Source organism: Ziziphus jujuba, chromosome 6 (genome assembly GCF_031755915.1).
Source record: "Ziziphus jujuba cultivar Dongzao chromosome 6, ASM3175591v1".
NCBI lineage: Eukaryota > Viridiplantae > Streptophyta > Magnoliopsida > Rosales > Rhamnaceae > Ziziphus > Ziziphus jujuba.
This window is the reverse complement of record NC_083384.1, coordinates 13333073-13356807: the sequence shown is the minus strand read 5'-3', so window position 1 is coordinate 13356807 and position 23735 is coordinate 13333073. Positions and strand designations below refer to the sequence as shown.

Sequence of the window (23735 nt, the reverse complement as noted above, 5' to 3'; positions counted from 1 at the left end):
TATATTATAAGCCAATGCCCAAGCGATAATCTTGCATGTTATAATTATACTCAAATTTCTCCTTTTACCCAGAGCATACATACATCATGAAAAAAAGAAAAAAAACACAAAAAAGGGAAACTCCTTTTTGTATAAGTATTTTCCCCCATTCAGTATACATAGATATATATAGTATAGTCATGATGTTTTGTCACATTTACCATTATACGCCAAAGGCAAGGAGGGAATAATTAGTTCGCCATAATGTCATTATCCAAATTTCCACCGTCTGAAAAGTTTCAAAACTAGTGAGAATTAGCGAAACAAGATCACTTCTGCGTCCTTTTACTGAAATGTCATAATTAAAGAAATCTTCCATTTTGAAACAAGTTGTAGGCTAGTTTTGCAAACAATTTTAATAGAGAATTTTTGCAAGATTTGAAATGATAATGGTTTTTGTACTACACTTAAAATGCAAGAACGAAAATGCATGAATATCAATAGATTGTCCAAGATACATCTATTCATATGAAACAAAGCAAACCAACTCCTTCCATTTGCCATAAAATGAGTATGACTAATCAAAATTTCATTCCACTTGTCATATATCAACTATGAAGCAAATCAGGACTTTCATTTACCATTTTTCAAGTACGAGCAACATGTGTCATTTAACAAGCTTACTAATCCAATAATTCATGTTCATGGCAAACATTTGTCAACTTCTAAAGCAATTGTTATTCCATTTGTCATCAACCAAAGCACATAAAGCACATAACGTGTTTAAGAAATTATAACTTAATAAATTTTATGTATAAAACACTAAAACAAACGTAGGGTAATACTCATAGGTTAAATTAGGATCACATGTAATAATGCTCCCCAACCGGTCTGATATGTATGGTTAAAAGACCAAAATGCCTATAATTTTTGTAAAATCCAAATTATAATAACCTGGTTGTCCTTAAAACCCATTGTCTTAAATTTTTCCATCTGGGTTAAAACCCAAAAAAACAAAAAAACAAAAAAGAAATATTAAAAGAACAACAAATTATATATTTTTTATTTAGTTTAGAGGCTGTGTAAATTGAATTGACTAGACAATTTGCAATAATTGGTAGTGACATTTACAAATAATCCTTATAAATTAAATTTTTTAATTATTCAATCTTAAGAAAATAATAATAATCAATAATATAATTTAAAAATCTTTATTATTTAAAAAAAAATTAACTGAATAAATTTTAAAATAAAGTTTGAAAGCTTGTTTACGTTTTTAAATGGCTACTTGATATAAAGTTGATTTTCTTTTTGTTTTGAAACGGACATTTTCCTAATGCCACATTTTATTGTTAGCATTGCCTAATTGGCAAATCTTCAATTATATGTCTTATATTACCTTTTTAAGTTTCCAATTTGGGTTTGGATTAAGATTAAAGATAACCCTTTCCAACTTCGAGATAAAATAGTTGGCAACACGGCAAAACCAACCTTCTTTAACATTTGGAAAGCCCCCAAAAAAAACAAAAAAGGAAGAAGAATTTTTTACATGACGTGGCAGGGGCAGTTCCGGGATACATGTAGAAGAATCGGAGGAAATAGAATTATGAAGGGCGGTGGGAATAAAGGGCAAAACTGGAAATATATTTTGGAAACAGTCCACGAAGTACGGCTTTTTTGTTTTGAAAAAAAAATCGACACCATGCCCATCCTCTTTCATGGAAATGATTCAGCTTTTTCTCTTTTACCTTCACATTTTTTATGTACTTTTAATGAAACAATCAAAACTAAACGTGATTGAGACAAATAAATTAATACTAAAAATTCTTTTTATTAGAAAAAATTTCAAAAAACAATTAAAAAAATGAAGGCAAAGGCCTAACGGTTTGCCTATTTAAACAAGCCTCTGTCCCTGTTCTTCCTCCTCCCACTTCGCCTTTCTTTCTTTCTTCTTCAAATCTCTTTGCTTCCTTCAAAGTTCTTTCCTTGCAAGAAAGAAACTCTCTGTCTCTTTCTCTCTCTTTGGCCTGGCCCTTTCTTTGTCTTTCTGGGTCATTGTTATTGGGCCATTTTCTTCTGGTAAGCAAATGTTCTTGATTCAATGATCGTTTAAGGTTTTGCATTTTTGCATTCTTTCCCATTTCAAACCCATTTTTTTGTAACCCTTCTGAGGTTCTAATTTCTGGGTTTTGGTTGGCTTTTGGTTATCAAAGTTTTAGAGATTGGAAAATTTTTTATTTGTTTGTTTATTTTTTACCAAATGACATCCATTTTGTTTGAAGTTCTGGTTCGATTAACAGCCATTTTTCACAAAATCTATTTTGTTTCTCACGGATATAAAACCCAATTCTGTCAAGTTCTTTCTTTGCATTAAAATATAATTTCTTTGCCCAGAACTCCATGTTGTTTTATTGAGCTCTTGGAGTTTCATCCATCGACACCTCATGGTTTTTTTCAATTTAACTTTGGAACAAGTTTTGCTGAAAAATGAGTTTTGGGGTATCTCCTAGAGCCAAAAAAATACAAAATGAAAAGTGGCTTCCAGATATCACATGAACTTTGTTTGATTAGCTTTTATTACTTTTCATAGCTGTATGCATTTAGTTATGTTATAGGATTTGTATATGTGGACAAGGAATTTTTAATAATGTGCCTTTCAATGTTCTAAGCCCCATAAAAGTGAATGGTCCACCTTCAATATGTACATACTAGTGGTTGTGAATTGTCTATTCAGAAACTTAACAATGACAAAGCTTTATCCTATCCCTACCTACTTGGAATTGGCCTCAGATTGTCCACCATTATAGACCCTTCTACGGCTTTTTGTGACATCTGAGTCAAAAATAAAGCCTATATAATCCATGGAAACTTACAGACTCAGAATTAAAATGAATATCAATATAAGCTTGAGTCGATTTAGGATATCCTGGAGCTTATTATTCACTTGTTGTTGCTCTTTGCTGAAGGTGTTTTAATCAAAAATGGAAAAATTTGAGGACCGCTACAGGCAGGCACAGATGCAAAAATATGAGTGCCTTCTGTTTGGTAAGCCTTTTTCAACCATGAAATTTATGTCTCAATCTAGATTATTCTGGAACAATTTGTTGGGTTTTTGACCATATTTCTTAATTTGCAGATCTTGATGATACCCTTTACCCCCTTAGCTCTGGGATTGCCAAAGAATGCCGCAAGAATATAGAAGGTACATCTATATGGTGATTTTTCCTCAGTTTTTCACATACATGGTTCTGTTTCTGTGTTCTTTAACATTTATAATGATGGTGTCCTCTTTGTAGATTACATGGTTGAGAAGCTTGGTATTGACAAGAGTAAAATTGATGATTTGTGTAACCTACTTTACAAGAACTATGGAACTACAATGGCTGGTCTCAGGGTATATTATACTAATATTGTTATTTTCCTCCTTTACATAGCATTTTATATATTCTGTGAACTCTTTTCTTAGAACTATGGTTTTGTTGTGGTTTCCTTTTTGCAGGCAATTGGCTATGACTTTGACTATGATAAATATCACAGGTGGGAACACGCTTTTACTTATTTATTTATTTATTACTATTTTTTTTTCCATCTACTTGTTTTCAACCTGAAAGACAAACATCTTTCAAGAAGCTGGTGATATTTGATAAAGATTGCTGACCTTTGTCTTTCCTGTTGCAACAGTTTTGTTCATGGCAGATTACCTTATGAGAACATAAAACCTGATCCTGTTTTGAGGAGCATTTTGCTTAGCCTTCCTTATAGGAAAATTGTAAGTATTTTATTATTATTATTATTATTTTTTACCAAATAAACAAAATGAGCAACAGAGGCATTAAACTGTAAATTTGTCTTCTAATTCTGTGTGTTCTATGCAAATTTTAGATATTCACAAACGCAGACAAAATTCATGCTGCTAAATCACTAAGCAGGCTTGGTTTAGAAGATTGTTTCGAAGGGATCATCTGCTTTGAGACCCTGAATCCCATCCACAAGAACACTGTCTCTGATGATGAAGATGATGTTGAATTTGTGGGATCAAGCAGCAGTACCAATACTTCAACCACAACTAGCAGCAGCAGCTATGAAATTTTCGACATCGTTGGGCATTTTGCCAATTCTAATCCCATTTCAGCATTACCAAAAACACCAGTTGTCTGCAAACCCCAAGAGCAAGCCATTGAAAGAGCTCTCAAGATGGCCAATGTTAACCCTCAAAGAACGGTAAGATAAAATTTGTTTGGTAATTCGAGCTCATGGTATTTTCTTTCAAAATTTGTCATTTATTCAAAATTTTACTTATATTATTTTGTTTTCTTCTTAAACCTTTTTCAGATGTTCTTTGATGATAGTGTTAGAAACATCCAAGCTGGAAAACGTGTGGGCCTTCATACTGTGCTGGTAAGAAAAAGTCTTATGCAAACTGGGGGTCATTGGTTTTGATCTGCCTAACCAAAGACAAAATGGAATATTTTTTTTTTTTTGCCAATTCTAAGTCGCTAAAATCTCTCAAATCCACAATTCAGGTTGGCACTTCTCAGAGAGTTAAAGGTGCAGATTATGCATTAGAGAGCATCCATAACATAAGGGAGGCGTTGCCAGAGCTTTGGGAGGTTGAACTGAAATCAGAAGTTGTTTACTCTGGACAAGTTGCTGTGGAAACCTCAGTCACAGCTTAAGAAGATGATGATTAATCTGTGTTGTGAAAAAAAAAAAAAAAAAAAAAAAAAAAAGAAAGTCCCTATCATCGCCTACCCTTCGCATATCACATTGTGCACATGACGATGATATCTTGTTCTGATTATTAATCAATTAAATACCAAAAAGGAAAAACATAAATAAAAATATTTCATCTTCCTATCGAGTTTTTATATTGGCAAATTAGCATAATCATGTATCTTCCTTCACGTTTGGGAAATGAATGCCTTGGTCAATGGGGTTATATTATACAATTTTGAGATGAGGGTCATGAGGGCAATATAATATATAATATATTTTTATAGTAAATGTAACGTACGGTGCTCAGGTGGATGATGATATGATCTTATGTGAAAGGGATATGCACAAATATAATTGATGTGTATTTTAAAATTATATTTTCAGATATTCCATGGGCATATCATTGAATCTCAAAAATAAAATAACAATTTTTGGCTTCAATTATGTATGTAGACCACGCCAATGTAATAATGAAAAAAAAAAAAAAAACAATTATTTTTGCATTTATTTATGCCAATTTGTGGCTTGAGTTATTAAGAGAATTTTGATAAGTTTTCGGAACATGGAAAATGATATTCATATATGTCAATGACAATTGCCCACAATCATGGCCATGCCAAACTCACATCCACAGAAAATGGATTTGAAAAATCAAATCAAATAAATAGTATACAAAACTGGCCAAAAATGATATAGAAAAACAACGTTTTTTAACAATAAATAAATTAAATCAATTTCCATTGCCGGGTTTCTTTCCAAAGACGAAATTAAATTAAAAAAAACAATTTTTTTAATTATAAATGAATATAAACGATTTCAAAAATAAATGAAAAACAAACTGAAAAACAATAAATAAATAAATAAAAATAAATTTCCTTTGCCGGGATTTGAACCAGGCTCGTCTGAGTGAAGCCCAGGTACCCTAAACCGGACTAGACGAGATATTTGTTTAGAAGTTTGAAAACAAGAATTTTTAACAAATTTAGAAACAGATGAAATGGGCTGGCCCATGAAACGAAGGAAAACAATTTGATGGGCTTTGAAGATGGGTTTTAGGATTCATCATCACAAAACCTATTCAGATTTTTGTGAATGTAAATAGGAGCGTAGATAACACGTCGTAGGTGGCACGTAGGGATAAGGTTAACATGGATAAGAGAGAATTTTTCAAAAATGCAAAGACAATCCGATTAGCGGTTTCGAACGAGGGAAAAAAAGCCCAACCGAAATCTGTTCGTGTCGGTCTCATATCTTCTGGTTCCTTATTCTTGCCGGTTAAGGAAAACGAGAGGAGTTTTTTCTTTTCATCTGCGAGAGTGACGGAGGGTTGGATGGGACTTTGGTGCATCGTACTAGGTGTTGTTTGATGGCAGCTGTGCCACGTATACCGTTGGCCGCTTCAATCAGCCTCAACGGTCAAAGTCATAAATGCAGTTTGGTGGCACCGTCAGCGCTAATATCAATTGGGTCTCCAGAATCGTCTACTTCCTCTTCTCTCAGTCATTTCTGTTCTCGTCTCTCTTTTTCTTCTTCTTCTTCTTTGATACGCCAAAGAGAGAAGACAAAGGGTTCTAAGAGTGGTGGACTGGTAGTTGCAGCGGCAATGGGGGATTTGGCTCAAACCACTGTCCTTGTTACCGGAGCTGGTGGAAGAACTGGTACCCTTTTTCACTTCCCGATCTTTCTTCGTCTGGATTTGGTGTTTTTTTTTTTTTTTCTTTTCTATTTTTGGTTTTATTTTTTAAGTTTCTGTTTGGTTGCTGTGAGAGAACAATAAGAAAGGGGAAGACATTCTGAAGATTTACAATTTCCAATTTTTTTTTTCCCCAATAAATGGAATTTGATTATACCTTGGGAAAGAAAATTGTTTCTTTATGTAGTGGGTCAGAATTCTAGTTGCTGTAATTTCATGATTACTTCCAAAGCTTTGATTTTTGAAGAATGTGATGGATAAATATTTAATTTTGAGGAGTAGTTGATGAGTATTCAGATGCAAATGGCTTTTTGATGTAAGAGGGTATGGTGTTTATGGTCCAAATCCAATTTTGTATATTGGAATTTTGAATCTTTCTTGCGGCAGTACGTTAAGAATTGTGCAGTTTAATGCCTAAATTTTGTCAGAATATGTGGAGAAGATTAAGATCGATGCTCAACATAAAACCCAATGGGCAATAGAGGAGGAAGTTTTGCCATTTTTCTATTTCTAACTTTTTTTTTATTTTTATTTTTTTATTGTTTGTTTGTTTTGGAGTGGATATTTCTAACTCTTTAACTTAATTGCTTACTGTTGTGCATCCGTGTAATATAAGTTAATAAAGTAGCTTCAGTGTGATAAGTGGAGCATTCCATGGAAAAACTTGCCATGTAGAATGATACCTCCTCAGAATGAGAGTCGCCTCCATAAAAATGGAATGTATATGAGTGCTAATCCAATGAGTAAATGACTATGATGAGTCTTATGTTAATATAACAGGTTATTTCATTTTGTCTTTTCAATTGTCCTGCACCTAAACTTTTAAGCACATGATAAAACCAAAATTCATTTGTTTAATAGTTTATATAATTTCAGTGTTTTCGTGATTTTTTTGTTTCACTAAGCTTTGTGCTGCTGTCACTCCCATCTGATGTTGGACCTTCAAGTTCAAATTTCTCCCCATTTGTCATGGGGTTGGAAGAAACATATCTTACTGGTTATTATGTTGAAGGGACAGATTCTAATTGACATTGTATTGTTGGTTGACTCTGGCCAGGTCAAATAGTTTATAGGAAATTGAAGGAGAGGTCCGGGCAGTATGTTGCAAGAGGTCTGGTTAGAACAGAAGAGAGCAAGCAGAAGATAGGAGGGGCCGATGATCTTTATGTCGGAGATATAAGGGATACTGGTAGCATTATTCCTGCCATCCAAGGTATTGATGCTCTCATAATTCTTACAAGTGCTGTGCCAAAGATGAAGCCTGGTTTTGATCCAACCAAAGGTGGGAGGCCTGAGTTCTATTTCGAAGATGGTGCATACCCTGAACAGGTAGCCTGATACATTTTTCTGATGCAGGAAATATTCTGAATGGTTGGGTTTTTTCCTTTTTCCTTTGATCTAATATAAATGTCTTTGCATCATAGGTTGATTGGATTGGGCAGAAAAATCAGATAGATGCTGGTTAGCATTTCTCTTCTGCTTTTCATCTTCAAAAAAGTATTGTTTCTTTTTGTTTGTATTTCTGAAATTTATGATCAAACTGAACAGCCAAGGCTGCCGGAGTGAAGCAAATTGTGTTAGTTGGGTCCATGGGTGGAACAGATCTTAATCATCCCTTGAACGCATTGGGCAATGGAAATATATTGGTTCGTAGACTCGTACAACTATTGATTTACCCCATTTCTCCTTTTGTAGCCTTCCAGTCTTGTACTTTTGGCGATCATTTTGGACTTTTCATTTATGAAGCTACCTTGATTTTTCTTGTCATTTATGTTTTTCTTCTCAAATTTTCTTGGTTAGTAATCATAAGGTGAAGTAACATGCTGTTTGTATTATATACAGGTTTGGAAGAGAAAGGCTGAGCAGTATTTGGCTGATTCTGGTGTTCCATATACAATTATAAGGTTGCACCATAATACTATTCTTTTTTCCCCTTCTATAAGCTTAACTTCCTTATGGCTGATATCTGAAAATGAAGAACCAAAAGAAAGTCATCCTTGTTTTTAGCTTTATAAGAATATATCATAGTTATTCTTATTTCCTTCTATTTGATTACCTAATTGACATAGACCTCCTTGGCTAAACTAGGGCTGGAGGCTTGCAAGATAAAGAAGGTGGAATTCGGGAACTGCTTGTTGGGAAGGATGATGAGCTTCTCAAGACAGAAACCAGAACCATTTCCAGGGCTGATGTTGCAGAAGTCTGCATTCAGGTATTATTGCTTTTAGGGGGATACACAAAGTGAATAGGTCCAATAATGCTTCTTCTCTGTATCAATCTTGGTTATATTATCTCTTCATAGACATTTCTGAATGTCGTTTTTCCTTTCGACCAGGCCCTCCAATTTGAGGAAGCGAAATTTAAGGCCTTTGATCTGGCCTCAAAGCCTGAGGGAACTGGGACACCAACAAAGGATTTTAAGGCCTTGTTTTCCCAAATCACTACCCGGTTTTGATTTTTTGCGGTGATGTCGCAAAGTCGAGAACACTATTTAATAAGGCCAAGGTCATTTGCCATTGGTTGATATTTATGCTTCGTTTTCTGTGATAATGGGAAAATGAGAATGGCCAAACAATTGTCGATGTCTACTCCCCCAGCTGACTGGGAATTTATGATAAAACCTTTTATGCAAAAGCTTATAGCATGTGGACTTTGTCACCATCTCAAATGGGTGTCAAAATCTTTTAACTTAGTGCTGGTTTTGTGGTTTAGTTTTGTACCATTGGCTTTTCTTTCAAATAATTTTTCTTCTCTCCTAACTACAAGTTCGAAAGAAACTAAAATACAAGTTTAGGAAGGAAAAAAAAAAAAAAAAAGAAAAAAAAAAGAAAAGAAATGAAGGAATAAAAAACCATTTGAAACAGTTTATCGTTATTACTGGTTTTTCTTCTTTTGGCAACACAATGGTCATTTTATCCGTTGTGCATAATTAATCTATTAAACCAAAAAGAAAATCAGAAAGTGAAAGGCACGAACATTAATAAACAAGCCAATTATTTAGTTAGCTTGGTTATGAGTTTGGGCGCTGGTTGAGGCCGTATTTGGGAGATTAATTGCCTTGTCGGTTATTAAATGTATTGTTGACTAATTGAGGAGATTGATATTATTTCAAACAAAGTGATTTGGATTCAATTAGTGAAACTGTAGGGATTGAATTATAATAAATGCTTTGTTTTGTTTTGATTGATAAGTTTATCCAATTCAACAATTGGCACGGTGGAAGACAGCAAATTTTAAATGTTTGGAGCGCAGATTTTATTACCAAATACATAATGAGTCTGAAGGAGGCACTCGTGAGAGTTTAATTTTGACATCTTAGTTGAAGAAAAAGTAAAAAATAAATGAAAAACAAAAAAGAAAAAATTTTCATAAGCTGTATTGTTTTTTTGGTTACTTTTAAAATAATTAGAAGAGCCACCTATTTTATTCCATTAATTCTACATGTGATGGATTTATATTTAATTATACATATTTCTTGAAAAATTGATTTATTTAATTCTTAATTATATTAATAAATTTAACTAATTAAATAATAGCACATAAATTTAGAAAATAATTTGTAAACTAGTCGGTGTCTGTTGCTTTAATTTTGTGTTGTCTGTTTGGTTCGTTGTATATATATATATATATATATATACACACACAAATATAAGAAGAAAAAAAGACTAATTAAAAAAATAAATACAAAAACCAGAAAATACGATGTCGTTAATCTAGATAACTTAGAGAAGCACATAATAATCATAATAATAATAATAGTAATAGGAAAAGCTGAATTGTGATAGTTAAGAATTGAGACCAAGCCAGTGAAATGGCTGTTGTGTTGTCAATAAACTGGCAGAGAGGTGTGGTGGGTGTAGTAGCAGAGTCTCAATTCCGATGCCGATCCCAATCCCAATCCCAATTCCAATCTCAAAACCCTAGCTTCTCCAATTCCAATTCGCTTCATTTTCGCCCCATTCAAAACCTTGCTCGCCGTCGGTCACTCGTTAATGGATTTCACGGATCCTCTGAACCCGACCCGAAAAGAGAACAAGGTCCTCTCTCCCATCCTTTCCCATATTTTATATATATTTAAATTGCTTTTTATTTTTATTTTTTTTATTATTATTATTTTTATGGGTTTTTGATTTGTTTAGACGAGGAAGTAAACAATTTGGGTGTCAAGGCCGCTTTGTCTGTGCTCAAATTCTACAAAAGTAAGTTTCTTTTATTTATTTGTTTATTATTCAATTAGTATAATATTAAGGTAAATTAACCCCAAAAAAAAAAAATGAAAATGAAAATTAATTATATTTGAACTTGAGTAATTGATCAAAATGGTATGAAGCACAGGGGAAATTTCACCAATTTTGCCGAAGAGTTGTCGATATGTTCCAAGTTGCAGTGAGTATTCCATGGAAGCTTACAAGAAATATGGATTTGTTAAGGGTTCCGTATTGACTGCTTGGCGTCTCTGTCGTTGTAATCCTCTTGGTAATAATTATAATATGTGATTTAAAAAAAAAAAAAAAATTTCACTCTTTTAAGATCTTTATTTATTATATAATTTAACATGTTCTTGAGGCTTTTTTTAAAATTTATTTTCTTCATTTTTGTGAGCTTTTTTTTATTTTTTATTTGTTATTTTTAAAGAATTGAATAGCATTTACTATTTTTTTTTTTTTTTTTTTTCTGTTAGGTGGGTCTGGATTTGATCCTCCAAGATGGTTTGATGAGAAAAGTTTACCTGAAGACCAATAGCTACCATTGGTACATCTTGTCTGATCTGATCTAATACATAATATTGCGCCCTTTTTTTTTTTTTTTTGAACACAGATGTTACATTTATGCTTCGCAATAATTACAGATAGCCTTTTTCCTGAAAGAGTATTAATTGATGGTTTAACAACTTCCAACAGTTATGAGGGAATGTATTCACATGCAATGCTATTGTCAATTCTTCAAAACCTGCTTTGCTTTCTGTCAATTAGGAATGTCCATGCAAGACCAAATCTGCTTTTAGGCTTTCTGTCAAAAATGGTCCATATGTCCAGTTGATGCTAAATCTAACAATCACAGATGAGAGAAGAGGGGGTTAAGTAGAATCAAGAAGAATGCTATACTTAAGCACCTTAATTTAAGCTGAAATAAAAGTGTATATATATTTATAGTTCGGACAACATTACACCTCATCACAATTGGAGGAGGAGGAATTTACTAGATCAATATTTGAACCCTCGAGGTATTTTAGTGAATTATAGCACTTAACCAAACTTACGAATATATATTAAAATTTGTTTCAAATAAACAACTTTTGCTTCTTTGAAAGGTTGTTCAGTTCTTTTTAATAGAAAGTGTTTTTTTTTTGGGGGTTTTTTTTGTGGGGGGGGGGGGGGTGGGCCGGGTCTAAACTTTTTAATAGAAAGTTGTGAAGCACCATAGGAAGCCCAATTATATTCATCACAATACAGGGAAACTTCATGAATATAATAAGAAACAACTTTTTAAATTACTTCACCTTCTTTAATTCAAAGTGCCCTCCAACTAATTCCACCATGAAAAGCAATCCTATCAATTGATTATAATTCCTTTGAAAATTTTTGACAAATAAGCATAAGCAAGTTGAGGTTTCAAGTAATGGATTCCTTCAACCAAAACACGATGAGATGAGAGTGCAGCCTACCGAATGGACAGACCATTATAATCTAGATCTTTCAATATGAGTGTCCAGTGGAATTCCTTCTATACCACAAGCTGTTTTCGAGAATCCAAATTTACAAATGAAAGAGAGTGATCGATCGCCTTAGGATGTATAGATAAATTTTGAAATGTTGGGTTGCGGTGGCATGACATTTATCTGAACTGTACGAGAGAAAGTAGTCGTTTTGCCACTAGTTATCTCTATAGGAACGAAAAAGCGTCTACTTATGTAATATATCTGTAAATTAAATATGGTTTTTGTTTTGGGGTGCAACAGTTGATGCAAACTCTTATGAAATAATGAGAAAGAAATAAATAGTATCCCAACTTAACGTCTGACTCCAACCGGATATTCAAAGAACTTCTCAATAATGTAGATCAACCAGATAGAAACCAGTCGTGTCCATAAAAAACAATACACACAAGATAGAAACCAGTAGATTTTTATTTTTTATTTTTTATTTTTTAAATCCCAACATTTGTTGTATCCCCAAAGTTGAAAAGAGTAAATAAACTGTGAATAGCTGAAAGTGGGAGACGTTTATAGTGGTACCAAATGGAAAAAAGCACCTCATCCAAAGCCTCAAATGACTAGCTTCCTTGGCAAACTCCAAACCTAACTTCTTTGCCTATGGAGTTCCTAGGATGGAGCAAGACTTGATAAAGCAAAAGCTTTCAAGTTCAGGAGGTTTTTATATTCTTCTTTTATGTGGATGGCTGTTAACAAGGCTTCACTTTCCCCAACATAGAAATTAAAATACGTTCTTTTAGCAGCAATTCATACTTTTGCTTATAAAGCAAGAATTGGGTCCTCAAGTGCACCAGATAAAGCAGCAAATACAAAGTGCTCATTATTAAATCTTGGAAACTCCTTTTACCATACAATTCAAGGAATATATGTACGTGAGGTAAGAAACAGAAGCCGAAACCAAATCAAAAGAGCTCTTCAATGTGAAAACAGAGATACAAAATTTTCTTCTCTGTTTTCTGAACTGAAAAGGGTTGTGTTTTGTACAAACAATTTGCTGAATAGCTATTACACTACTCAGGGTAAATTTGGGACATAAGAAAAAAGGAAGATTATACTAAATTTAAAATAGTCCAATCTAATATTCCTGTGTTCCAAACTGGCCCCCAAGAGTTTTGTACACAATACAATACATCAACAATGGGAAAAATGTTAAGACAACTCTATCAAGTTATAGGAGTCCTCTCACTGCTCTTACCCCAGGATGACATGACAGTAATTATCAGCTACCACATTTGCCCTGTCAGGTGACACAAATTATTTGTAAAATGATGAACACAATGACAGATAAAAACAGAGGAGAAACAAAAACCAATAATGAAAGCCACTTAACAAGTACCTTTTCTCATTTTCCTTGTGAATGCAAAATGCAAAAAGGCAGATGAAGATGGCAACAGCCATTGCACCTTTTGAATGCCTTCAAGCAGGTTTCCAAGAGGAAAGGGCGTAGATAATTCGCCCTTTCCATCCCTGTAACAGCCACCGGCTATCTTCATCAATCACAAAGTCCTTGTGATAATCAGACGTTACTTTTTCAGTTGCCCTCTTCACAACTTCCCGACCAAAAGGCAGTTGCACAAACCCTGCCCTGAGTATACGGATTTGCCACTGCTTGTATGTTTCTGGCCGTTCTACTCTTTCCCATCCCTCACAAGCAATAACATTCAAAGCCTCCCTGCCAAAGATCTCTTTCTCAATAAGCATCCTCTGCATCTCCTCACGGGGTACAATCGTTTCAAGCATGTCAAACAATGCAGAATAGTGAAACAAAGCCTCTCGGAACCGGGTGACAAAGAAGGGTGCATTGAATGCCCCATTAATAATCCCCTGGATATAGAGATCTGGATTAATTTTTCTTATCAAATCAAGTACAATATTTCGAGGACTTTCTACTGAAACACTCTCATCATGCAAGTTCTTGGCCCGATACAAGCAGTTAACAATAGTGACCTCATCCCTGTCAATCTTGAGTTCCTCTAGTTGAATGGTTTCCCATTTCTTTGCAATAGAATTATACTCAAAGGGAACTTTGAAACTCTCAGCATAAGCTGCCAAGCGATGTCCAGTTTCCTCAACTCGCTCAGCAGGTCGAAAGCCAGGTTGAGGAAACTCTATTCCAGTAATTCGGAGCTTTGGGGGTCCACCAGGCCTCCATGAGATTCGTTGAATAAGGGTGGGCCATTGGAAGCCATAAAGGATACCAAAATCTATGACATGAAGCCTTGTTGCTTTTGCTGCAACATTCATTATTGTTTTGTTTGAAGCAAAATTCGAAATCTTCCTAAACGGGCAGGCTGCGAGGTATAGATAGTAAGCTTTCAAGCTATCAGCAGCAGTCCTCCTCTTACAAACAAGGCTTTTGTAAATCTGGCTACCTATACCAGCCAAGCGTGCCTCAAGACCATCAGCAAAGCAATGAGCCAGTCTCTGATTCCCATCACCAAAAGGTGAAGAATGTTGTCTGACCTGTTTCAGTAGTTCATTTGCATTCCTATGGTCATCAGCTGCAACTGCTTGTGCACAACTGATCAATAAAGTTCTCAAGTCGACCACATCTTTCTTCCCACTTTGCTTCTTACTTTTATTCTTCCCTCCACATGATTTTTTTGTTTGGCCAGTCTGCCGTACATTCTTGCTTGATCCATTATTTCGAAAGGCTTCACGGTAAAGTGACAAATGATCACGGCCTTTCCCTGTACTGCACAGCAGCATAAGATCAATCATCTCTGATGGTAAAGTTGATTCCGTATAAAGAGCAGCTTGCTTGCTACATCTTTCTTCTTCTTCCTCATCTTCACCCTGCTTGTAAGGATTCTTCCTTCCCTTATGCCCTCCTGGCGAAAACTCTGCCTCACCATTTTTCTCCACCTTGACAATAGCCTCTGTTGTCCCAGCGTTTGGCTCCTTAGATGACAATCCAATGGACTCCATGTTAAGAAAAAGTTCATTTCTAGTTGGAAGAAACCTACTGCCCTCCTCAAACCCCTTCCTGAACTGCCATACTGACTGACTCTCACTATGCAAATAGGGAAGCTGAATAATACTGCTTGGAGATTCCACCAACCCATCAAAGCTGCTGATTACACCATTTGAAGAGCTACAAGATGATTGGGAAACACAAAAAGTAGGAATTCCTTGTAACTCAGAGTTATATCCACCCCGAGTTTGAATGAAGCTATTATCATCAAAATACCCATTGCTATTGCAACTGTTAGTGATGTAACTAGTGGAATTTCTTGACAAATTTTCATCTGGGCTATCATCATTTTGAAAGACATTATTCTGGTTTTGTTCAGGTGATGGGGGGTATTTTTGGCCAAGGACATCATAAAAGGACTTTTCAGCAGCTTGGAGATCCAAGGACTCTTGTAGCATGCAAGTCTTATCCTCCAGGTCTTCTTCCATGAGGATCTGGTTTATGTACCTCAAGACTGCATCTGAAAAGTCACAGTCTTCTGGCAAATCCTCCTCAGGGCTGAGATTCGAAACCGAGGTTAAACTACTAGAGGTTTGATTGGATGGAGGGCAATGAAACTGATTGTCATAGTTATGATCTATGAAAGCACTGTGATTACTATTACTGTTACTATCAAAATTGAATTGGGGTAAAGCCACAATGTTCGAATTCGATAGAATCGATATAGACTGGTTGCTCAAATGGATTCCATTATTGGAACCAGAAAATCCATTTAGACGCGGATCCATGATCATCTACTTGGTTAATAACTCTTCAAGAAAACACCAAACTCCTAAATGGATTTTCTTTCCAAAAAAGCAGCTCACTATTCTCTCTCAAATATTTTCCTTCTTCTCTGGCACTAAAAACTATTCGACCCTCTATAGCCCTTAATCTCACACATGAACTAAAACCCAAAACTAAAAATCTGACAACAATGAAATTTTTCAAAGATTCACAGACTAATTGCAACTCAAACTACACACTGAAGATGTAAAGTCCTGAACAAATAATAACAAAAAGAAGACTCAAACATTAAATAATACTAGTCTTCTTCGTTTATCTGAAATGAAAGAATAAATAGTTTGGTCAGCCAGAAAGCCCCTGAAAACAGAAAGAAAAAATAGATAGATGTTGCAGCTTGAAGGTCAACAACAACATATGTAGAAATCAATCTGAGAAACCCAGAATATGGAAAACTTTATTAATATGTTTTTGCTTCAAAACTAGCCCATAAGAGAAAAGAGGTTTTACCTCGGAGAAGCCCTGAACAGAGAGAGAGAGAGAGAGAGAATCAGTGAACCAAAAGACCAGACAAATGGAAAAAAAATGGAGCTCTTCAAGCTTAGGTGCATTTGTTCTGAAAAATCGGTGGGCCAACCACAGCCGTTGATCTTTAAGATCAGTTAAAATGTCCGATGTTTGCAACCACTGATAGCTTGTCTCCGTCTAAATTATGCCTATGTGGACTCTACCAATCTAGCATATCATGTCCCTCCACGTGTACTACGATAATGAAGTTTTTGTTGCAATATGTTTTTGTTTTTTTGGTTTTGAATTTTGTGGGAGAGGCCAAACTATCGCCATCACCAACACGACTGTGCCACTTGCACTTTCACTTTCACTTTCACTTTCACTTTCACCTTTCTAGTATTATTTTTTTCTCGAGTTGACTGAAATACCTTGACCCTGGTTGTGGACCGGGGGAAAAAGGAAGGGTAGGATTGGTATTGGATTGGTCAATTATAATTGGTCTTTTTGGGGCAAAATTCTTCTCTCCTGTGAAAAAAGCACAAAGCGACATTAAAATAACAACCAAAATTCTAATTCCGACCCTCCACTAGTAGACCATCGCAAAATGTGCTCAATCGTAGGTTGACGCGCACGTTTTGCTGCTGTCTGATATGTCCGTTTGATTTTCGTTGTGAAATTCCAAAAACCTCCACCATCTAAAATTTGATATTGATATTTTAGTGTCCTTAATCTTCTTTTTTATAACATTGTCTTTAACTTTGACCAAATTTATCGATGTTAAAATGTCCATTATGTTCATGTCACGTTTTTTTTTTTTTTATTCTTTTCTAATAAAACTCACAAATTTACAAAAAATTAAAAAAAAAAGAAAAAAAGAAAAAGACTGATTGTTTCATGCATTTATGAAATTTAGTTTAACTTTGACATACATATACTAAATTGATAGGGCTTCGGGATCGAGGAGACAAAAAGGCCATCCATGGCTCAAATCTTTATTATGTAGTGATGGTGCTGTAATTGTTTCTTAATCTAATGAAGTTCTTTTCTCAGGGAAAAAAAAAAAAAAAAGTCTTTTTTTCTTTTTTTTTTTTTTTTTTTTTTTCCCCTCTCTTCTTTTGTATCAAAGTTTAGTGGAGAAATCACGACTTGTAATGACAAACTTTTTAATTAACTCTGTCATTATTATTTCTTAGAAGAAAAATATCAATCATATTCCAATACTGGAAAGCTTTTTGTCAAAGTTTATCAACCAAAAAAAAAAAAAAAAAAAAAAAAAAGAAAAGACAAAAGCTAAGTTTTTTGTTCCGACTAATTGGACTCCTATGTAACATCCAACTTCTTTGTCATGATTGGAATTCCCATAGTCATACTTTCTATTTTTAATTGAAATCAAAAGCATATTGTAAAGTATTCCGCCAACACACACACACACACACGCACCAAAAAAAAAACAAAAAAACAAAAAAGAAGCAAATAAAAAATAGTAATTTAATTCGAGTTTATTTTAAGTATTATTAATATTCAAACTAAGTAGTGGAAATTAAAAGTAAGTAGTACAGAAAAAAAAAAATGAGTAGTACAAATTATAATAAAAAATATCAACAAAATATGATTCCCCCGGGGCGATCACATGGGTGTATGGACAACAGATTAATTAAATAAACCCAGAGATAATTATATCACATGGCTTCCTACCTTTACTGATTTCTTGAAGATTCTAGTAAAAAGAATATTTTATTAAATTTTCTAAATAATTTTTTCCTATTTTAAGTGGGGGTCTTTCATAATAGATTCATCCGTGGTAGCATTAATCGATAAAGTAAATTTGATTTTTTTTACATTAATCACATACATTAAAAATAGGCATTTAAAAAGTTTATGAGACTCAAAATAGTGTTATTAATGCAGTCACAAAATGTCTTTCTGTGCTAATATATATTTTACTCTTTTTTTTTTTTTTTTGGCGTTTGAAATAACCAACTCTGGAGTTAATTGAAGCATGTGATTAAAAAGATCCATCCTCTTATAATTGTTTAACGTTTATTATGTAAGAGTTTCTCTCTTTTAATATTTAATTGGGTGTGTATTAGTTTAATGGTGAAATCTATGCACCTAGTTACATACTAGGGTTAGAATAATAATGAGCTTAAAGAAATCATAAAACCCTTGGACCATTTGGCGAAAGTTGAGCTGTTTTGGTGCATGGAGGGCTTTGGGATTCGGTTGGTGATAACTGGCCTAAGAACAAGTCCGTTGGGGTGGTTCTTCATTTTCCTTAGAAAAGCTAAAATGTTGTAAAAATTATTGGTGAAACTCATGCATGTTGGAGAAAAAAAAAATTAAAAAAAAAACAAAAAAAAAAAAACATGAAAGCTCACTTTTTATTAATTTCAATTTTTTAGAAAAATGGTAATTCAATTGGGTATTTCAAAGCTTCTTTTTCTTTTTTTCTTTTTTTTTTTTCCCTCCCTCAGTTTAGTTTCTTGTTTATTTTCTTTTCCATTTTCTTTCATACCAAGCACAAGCTATCTTCAAATTTAGTATAGTATCAAAGCCAAAAATTTAAAAGGTTTTTAATTCAAAACTCAATAATTCTATCCAAAAAAATTAAAAACACATTTCTAAGAATCTAGAAAAAAACTTAAAAGAGCTAGACCTATATAGGAGAGGAAATCTTAGAAAAAAAATACAAAAGAAATAAAACTCATCTTTTATCAACTTAAATTTTTTTTAAAAAATGATAATTTAGTTCTGCAAAAATTTAAAAAACTCTATTTTGGTTATGTTACATATAAATTTTTTTTTCCTTTCCATCAATAAATGATTACTTAGGTTACACAAAACATAAGGCAAATAATTGTGTTGCAAAAATTTCTAAATAAGTATGCAAAAAATTAAGAGATTTAATTTTAAAAATAAATAAAACATTTTGCTTCTCAAAGGGCGGCAGTATCTCGCTTTTTAGGGTCAAATTAATACGTCGTAACCGTTATTAGTTAACCGTTTGTAGTTATTAATGGTTATTAGTTATCCGTTGTTTACGAATGTTAAAATTAATTTAATGCATCAACTAACAATCTGATTTGTGCCAAGAGATCAACTAATTAACAATCTTGTACTTGGAAATTCACATTTTGGATAGTAAGTTAAAAAAATAATAATGCACATGCAACTAAACAACAGCGTATAGAATCTGTCTTTAATTTTCATAATTTTTAGTATATACTAAGAAGTGAATTTGTGTTCTTAATATTACAGGAAGCTATTATAATAAGAAGTAATATACAATTAATAACAAAATACAAATTCAGAAATGACAATAAGCACCTTAAAATTTACATGGTTGGATTCCACCAGACCCCCTAGTTAACATATTTGGTAACGAATTTATGTAAAATATTGAGCAAAGCAAATTTAAGTTCCAGCAACCGACAATATACATGCTTATGAAAACCATAAAGTTTCCAAGTCATATCCTACATAACTCATAACCAACCACAAGATGTAGAGGCAGCCAACTAGATGAACGGTTGAGATTGCTTATAGGGGTTTTTGACCAAAGAGGTAGGCCCTGTGCGGATAATATAATAAAATAGCATAAAAGGCAATATTGTTTGTGCTTGGATTTGAGCAAATAAATGCTCACACCCTTTTAAATCTCTAAAAATGAAAATCCCGTTTAGATACTATGAAAAAAATAGTTTCTTCAAATGGAACACCACCATCCATCATTGGAAAGCAAATGAAAACCTCATTTATTACTGTTTTCGCCAAGCACCTAGCCTCTTGTGAATGGACATGACTATTGAAGAGGTTCTTTTCCCTACTACATATATGTCTCTCTTCTTTTGCTAATCTTCACAACAAAAACCCTAAATCTCTCTCTCTCTTTTCTTCTTATCTTCCTAGGTCAAGAATATGTCAGAACCATTAGATAACTCCAAGGACTCCATCAATGAGTTGGAGAACAATATTGGGTCAGAGATAGACCTAAATGTTGCTAATGTAACGGACAATTTTCATCGAGATGCAGCCGTGCATGCTAAACTCTATAAATTACTTAGACAAGTTGTTAGTGTAAGTTATTATAATTTTTTTGTCTCAAAAATTTGTTTTGTTAGTGTAAATTACTAATTAGAAATTTCATCATTTTTTATTTAACAGAAATCAGTAGCGGAATTGAAAGTGTTATCGTTGGAGAACAAGAGCAGGACATCAAACGAGATTGTAGAAGCAATTCCTATTTCTTTCAAAGTCCCTGAAAATTGCGACAACGTCAACACCATGAGACTTGACACTGTATATCCTTTCCATATTGCTTTAGATTGTATATATACACACATGTTAAAGGGTTTTTGAATTTTTGCATGTATATATATATATATATATATATATATATATATTTCTTTTGTATATGCACCTTTACTATGGAGTAGGAAATGAAACAAACCCACGTTTAGATATGAGTGTAATTTTATGATTGTATTGCAGATTATTTCAGAGGCACAGAGAAATACCAAACTTGGGTTTAGATATGAGGGTAACTTTATGATTGTATTGCAGATTATTTCAGAGGCACAAAGAAATACAAAACAAAGAAGTCGAACAAATCTTGTGGCAGAAATTTCAGTAACATTCCAAGTCCCTGATGATTTTGTGAAGAACGCTCTGGACATGGGCAAGGTAGAGTTTTCATTAATTTACATAGAAAAGACAGAGAAAATCGAAACAATGATTTTGAGATTGTGTTTTGTGGCTGCACAGTTTTCAATTTTTCAAACCGGAGATAATACTGGCCAGAACAACAATAATAATAATGGATGCCAATTTTCTTTCTCGGAAAGACTGGAGGGTTGGAAAATTGAGCGCAGACAAAGAATTAATGGAAGATTTGACCTGGTAAATTCCTTTTGGCTTCTTGATTAGATCTAATTGAACTTATACTTTGTTTAAATTAATTTCAAGAATTAATATTTGTTAATTAAAGATTAGTAAAATTCCAAAGCGAAAATCTTTCTTTCTTTCATCATAGCGTTTGGTGAGTTTTTCGAAACCCTAATAATTTTTTTTTTAATTTTTCTTTTCATTTTCTTATTTTAATTTTTGAAACCCTAGGTTTTTATTTGTGAAAAGAAGCTTAATTATATCCTAGTAAATAGTTTATGGAAAAGGGTTCAGATCTGGCCAATGGACATGAAACGCACTTATGAAACGTTTTCAAATTTATATATATATATATATATGCAGTACTACCGTCATGAAAGATCAAAGGCCATGTTCAGATCAACCATTGAGGTTGTCAATTTTTTGCTTTATGAGGCTTATCCAGATAAACTTAAACCAGGAAAGGATGAAAAAACTGAAGAAGAACAATATCCTGTGGTGAGTAATTAATTAGATCATATACATATAAAAATTTAAAAAAAAAAAAAACATTTCAATCAATTATAATTGTTAATCATATAATTAATTAATGGCGCAGGATGAGAAATCTGAGAACACAAGAAAATGTTCAAAGAAAAGGGCGAATTCGTTGATTTTGAACTCCAATAGTCCCCATAAAACAGAAACAAAAACCAAACAAAGGAAGACTATTTTCTCGACTGATTATCATGATGCTTGTAAAGAACATAAAGTTGAAAAAGAAGAAAACTTTGATCAAGAAGAAGAAGAGAGAGTTGAAAAGGTTGAGGAATTCTTAGATAAGGCATATAAAAACTTCCTCAACTCTACTCCTACTTCTACTACTTATAGTACTAGTTGTTTTGTTTATGAGAGTGATACTGATGAGGAATTTGAGGAGTTCTATGCTGCATTAGCATATGATCAACCAACTGATGAGGATGATGAAATAAACCATCAAACGGTTGAGGAATTTTTGGAATCAGCCTATAATAACCTCCTCAATCACTTCAATGACAACCACGACGTACACAAACCGAAAGGTGATTGATTATACATATTAACTATATATATATATATATATGCTCATGATTGAATACTACAATTTTGTTTCCCAATTCATATTTGTATTTAATTTGTTCTCAGTGTCTTCAAAAAATAAAAGGAAGAGATCATTTGAGAAACCAAAATGGCAAAGGAAAAGAAGCGTAGCCTCATCTCGGAAAACCATTCCGCGGGCTGATAATTTGATGGAAGAGAAGGATATTATCCCTAAAAAGGTTGAAGCCATTAATCCTAAGGAAGTTGATGAAGCAAGTACTGGTAATAGTGCTGAAGTTAAAGCCAGTAAGGTTGAAACTGATCCCATAAAGAATGAAGGTAGTAATAATATTCCTTCCACTAATCTTGAAACTAGTCCTCATACAAAAGTTGAAATTGTAGACAATGTGGTCAAAGTTGAAGCAACTACTGATCATGAAGTTGAAGCCAGTCTTAGTGAAGCAAGTTCTACGAAAGTTGATGCTAATCTTCCCAATCTTGACACCAATTCTAAGAAAGTTGGTAAAGTTTATCCTACTGAAGTTGTAGCGAATCCCGAAGCCGCTGAAGGCAGTGCTTCTGCCGGAGTTGGAGCCAGTACGGTCAAAGATGAAGCTAATTCCGAGGCTGGTTTGGGTTGTAGTCCTCCCGAAGTCAGAAGCAACCCTAATGTTGCTGCAACCAGTCCTGCCATACTCGAAGCCAATCCTGATCATGCGGCTGAAGGTAGCCTTGGTGGAGTTGGAGCCAATGCTACCGATGTTGCAGCCAATTATGTTGTAATTGGAACCAGTAATCCTAATGTTGCTGTAACTAGTAGTCCAGCCAAAGTTAATTGGATCGAAGTTGAAGCCAATCCCGAGGCCGCTGAAGGTAATCTTGCTGGAGTTCGAGCCACTCCTCCTCCGGTAGTTGAAGACAATACTCCTGAAGTTGGAACTAATATTGCTGATGTTGCTGCCACAGTTGAAGCCAATCCAGTCGAAGTTGAAGTGAATCACGAAACCACTAAGGGTAAACTTGTAGGAGTTGGAGCCAATATTAATCCTACCGATGTTGCTGCCAGTCCTGTCGAAATTGGAACCAATGTTCATGAAGTTGTTGCAACCACTCCTGCCATAGCCGAAGCAAATCCCAAGGCCGGTCACCGTGATGGTGACGGCAGTAATCATGCTAAAGTCGTAGCCAATGCTATCGATGTTGCAAATTCTGCAGCAGCCAATGCTTCTGCAGAAGCAGAGACAGAAGTGAAAGCCAATTCAGATTCGGTGGAGATGGAAGCAGCAGGCAAAGAAGGTTCATTGGTAGTTCTTTCATCTTATAGTGATCAGTGTGATCTGATTAACTATATTCCATTGGCTGAAAACATGTTTGACATTGGTATTCCCCTTGTCAATAGGCGAAATGGAGAAAAATAAAAATTTGATTTGATATATTGTAGATAAATAAGATGTTTGATAAGCTATGGACTAAAATTATGAACT

General features: G+C 34.0%; 4 protein-coding genes across 6 annotated transcripts; 3 read left to right on the top strand and 1 right to left on the bottom strand.

Annotated features, from left to right (window-relative positions):
• Positions 1–1898: 1898 nt before the first annotated feature.
• LOC107430625 (uncharacterized) lies at positions 1899–4834 on the top strand. Its single transcript, XM_048463881.2, has 9 exons — positions 1899–2058; positions 2946–3024; positions 3116–3181; positions 3276–3373; positions 3479–3516; positions 3661–3748; positions 3862–4200; positions 4312–4377; positions 4503–4834. Exons 2-9 carry the CDS (start codon positions 2961–2963, stop codon positions 4653–4655), a joined length of 912 nt encoding a protein of 303 aa, XP_048319838.1. The 5' UTR covers positions 1899–2058; positions 2946–2960; the 3' UTR covers positions 4656–4834.
• Positions 4835–5886: 1052 nt separating this feature from the next.
• Positions 5887–9099, top strand: LOC107430621 (uncharacterized protein At5g02240). Its single transcript, XM_016041483.4, has 7 exons — positions 5887–6353; positions 7446–7717; positions 7813–7849; positions 7937–8034; positions 8231–8292; positions 8477–8600; positions 8724–9099. Exons 1-7 carry the CDS (start codon positions 6062–6064, stop codon positions 8841–8843), a joined length of 1005 nt encoding a protein of 334 aa, XP_015896969.3. The 5' UTR covers positions 5887–6061; the 3' UTR covers positions 8844–9099.
• Positions 9100–10043: 944 nt separating this feature from the next.
• On the top strand, positions 10044–11337 carry LOC125419026 (UPF0161 protein At3g09310). 2 transcript variants are annotated; one of them, XM_048463882.2, is made up of 4 exons: positions 10053–10425; positions 10528–10587; positions 10724–10864; positions 11070–11337. In XM_048463882.2, exons 1-4 carry the CDS (start codon positions 10200–10202, stop codon positions 11129–11131), a joined length of 489 nt encoding a protein of 162 aa, XP_048319839.2. In that variant the 5' UTR covers positions 10053–10199; the 3' UTR covers positions 11132–11337. The 2 variants fall into 2 exon arrangements, with proteins under 2 accessions (XP_048319840.2, XP_048319839.2); XM_048463883.2 differs by lacking the exon at positions 11070–11337 and having other exon boundaries at positions 10044–10425; positions 10719–10858.
• Positions 11338–13001: 1664 nt separating this feature from the next.
• LOC107430611 (scarecrow-like protein 9) lies at positions 13002–16459 on the bottom strand. 2 transcript variants are annotated; one of them, XM_060818288.1, is made up of 3 exons: positions 16309–16459; positions 13438–16117; positions 13002–13338 (listed from the first exon to the last, which is right to left on the bottom strand). In XM_060818288.1, the coding sequence occupies exon 2, from the start codon at positions 15807–15809 to the stop codon at positions 13518–13520; it is 2292 nt and encodes a 763-aa protein (XP_060674271.1). In that variant the 5' UTR covers positions 15810–16117; positions 16309–16459; the 3' UTR covers positions 13002–13338; positions 13438–13517. The 2 variants fall into 2 exon arrangements, with proteins under 2 accessions (XP_060674271.1, XP_060674272.1); XM_060818289.1 differs by having other exon boundaries at positions 13438–16158; positions 16309–16411.
• Positions 16460–23735: the final 7276 nt, after the last annotated feature.

Excerpts from the sequence above, each read along its gene's own strand:
- LOC107430611 (XM_060818288.1), bottom strand. The coding sequence starts at position 15,809 with ATGATCATGGATCCGCGTCTAAATGGATTTTCTGGTTCCAATAATGGA.
- LOC107430625 (XM_048463881.2), top strand. The coding sequence starts at position 2,961 with ATGGAAAAATTTGAGGACCGCTACAGGCAGGCACAGATGCAAAAATAT. Across the intron at positions 3,374-3,478 it reads CTACAATGGCTGGTCTCAGG|GCAATTGGCTATGACTTTGA; the intron begins GTATATTATACT and ends TCCTTTTTGCAG. Across the intron at positions 3,517-3,660 it reads GACTATGATAAATATCACAG|TTTTGTTCATGGCAGATTAC; the intron begins GTGGGAACACGC and ends CTGTTGCAACAG.
- LOC107430621 (XM_016041483.4), top strand. The coding sequence starts at position 6,062 with ATGGCAGCTGTGCCACGTATACCGTTGGCCGCTTCAATCAGCCTCAAC. Across the intron at positions 7,718-7,812 it reads ATGGTGCATACCCTGAACAG|GTTGATTGGATTGGGCAGAA; the intron begins GTAGCCTGATAC and ends TTTGCATCATAG. Across the intron at positions 7,850-7,936 it reads GAAAAATCAGATAGATGCTG|CCAAGGCTGCCGGAGTGAAG; the intron begins GTTAGCATTTCT and ends CAAACTGAACAG.
- LOC125419026 (XM_048463882.2), top strand. The coding sequence starts at position 10,200 with ATGGCTGTTGTGTTGTCAATAAACTGGCAGAGAGGTGTGGTGGGTGTA. Across the intron at positions 10,426-10,527 it reads CGACCCGAAAAGAGAACAAG|ACGAGGAAGTAAACAATTTG; the intron begins GTCCTCTCTCCC and ends TGATTTGTTTAG. Across the intron at positions 10,588-10,723 it reads TGTGCTCAAATTCTACAAAA|GGGAAATTTCACCAATTTTG; the intron begins GTAAGTTTCTTT and ends TATGAAGCACAG.